The sequence below is a fragment of the Rhagoletis zephyria genome, unplaced genomic scaffold (assembly GCF_001687245.7).
Source record: "Rhagoletis zephyria isolate East Lansing unplaced genomic scaffold, Rhagoletis_zephyria_1.1 Rzeph_scaffold_33427, whole genome shotgun sequence".
Classification (NCBI taxonomy): domain Eukaryota; kingdom Metazoa; phylum Arthropoda; class Insecta; order Diptera; family Tephritidae; genus Rhagoletis; species Rhagoletis zephyria.
In genome coordinates this window covers 1624-2922 of record NW_016190482.1, presented here as the reverse complement: position 1 = coordinate 2922, position 1299 = coordinate 1624, and the positions used below count along the sequence as shown (strand labels likewise).

Sequence of the window (1299 nt, the reverse complement as noted above, 5' to 3'; positions counted from 1 at the left end):
CACTCTCGTTTTCCTTCACTTTATTTAGGCAACCAAACTGAGCGAGAATTATGGAATAACAAGAATCGCATCGTACTCCCAATCACCAGAGCTTATAGAATCTCTTGTCAGCTGACAATAACCTTTTCTGTAGTTTTTCCAATACTAAAACTAATCTATTACTATATTTGGTTTAGCGATGTAGTTTTAACACTACCACTACCCGGCATGTTAGTAAAAAATCGAACAACAAAATTATCTTGAATATTAATGTTTGCCACTTTATCAGGTTCCCTTACGATTACACCATACCCTTCTATTACATACTAACCGTCATTCTCAGCGTGTTGCTCGTATTCTTCTGCATGAATGCCATTTGCATTGTCGATGGCCTATTCGGTTGGTTCGTCTATAACATTTCGGCTCACTTGCAAATTATGCGGCTAAAGCTGGAACATCTTGTACAACTACAAATGGCTGACCCACAATTTCAAGCAGACTTCGCTGCGTTCATCAGCTATCACCGGGAAATCATTTCACTTACGTTGGAACTGGATGCAGTTTATGCGCCAATCATTTTCTTGGAAGTTACACTTTCGTCTCTGCCTATCTGCTTCCTCGCCTATCAATTTACTTATATAACGGATCCAGCTAATGTGCCCTTTATGTGTCTGCTGTTGTCGTCCATTGTGTTACAGTTATTGATTTATTGTTTTGGTGGTGAGAAGGTGCAAAATGAGGTAGTTAGTCCTTTAAGATGTGAATAAGTATTTATATTGTAATGGAGTAATTTTTATCGATATCTGGCATATTTTGCAGTGCGAGAAATTATGTGAAAGTATTTATTTGCTCATACCATGGCACAAGTTACCGCCAAAGCATTCGCGCTTATATCTCACACCATTGATACGCTCGCAACGTGCTCTAGTTTTGACGGGCTACTTCTTTACAGCAAACCGTAGTCTACTTGTATGGGTAAAAACTCTGTTGAAATATTCTACTTGCATATTAATCTGATTTTTTTTTTTTCTAATAAATTGCTCTACTCTACTTTATTCACAGATTTTTAGAACAGCTGGCTCATACACCGCAATGCTATTCGCATTGAAGGAAAAAGAAAAATAAATAAATAAAATATACTACAGGCCCCTCAGAACGGATACGTTCCGTCCGTTGCTCGAAAGTATGAACGCAACTAACAGCTGAATAAATTTTTCGTTTCGTTTTTCTATTGAGTGCGCCAACTTTGCCGAGAATGAGATTTCTGTCGGGTGAAAATAATTCTACTCTACTTTTATAAGCATTACGTACATGGTTTCT

The 1299-nt window shown here is 37.6% G+C and overlaps 1 protein-coding gene across 1 annotated transcript; it reads left to right on the top strand.

Moving 5' to 3' along the window:
- Window positions 1–268: 268 nt before the first annotated feature.
- On the top strand, window positions 269–954 carry LOC108354107 (odorant receptor 45a-like; the record flags this gene model as incomplete). The annotated part of the gene is made up of 2 exons (XM_017605301.1): window positions 269–719; window positions 799–954. Coding segments are annotated over 2 exons (607 nt in total), but the record flags the coding sequence as incomplete, so codon positions are not given.
- Between the last annotated feature and the right edge of the window lie 345 nt (window positions 955–1299).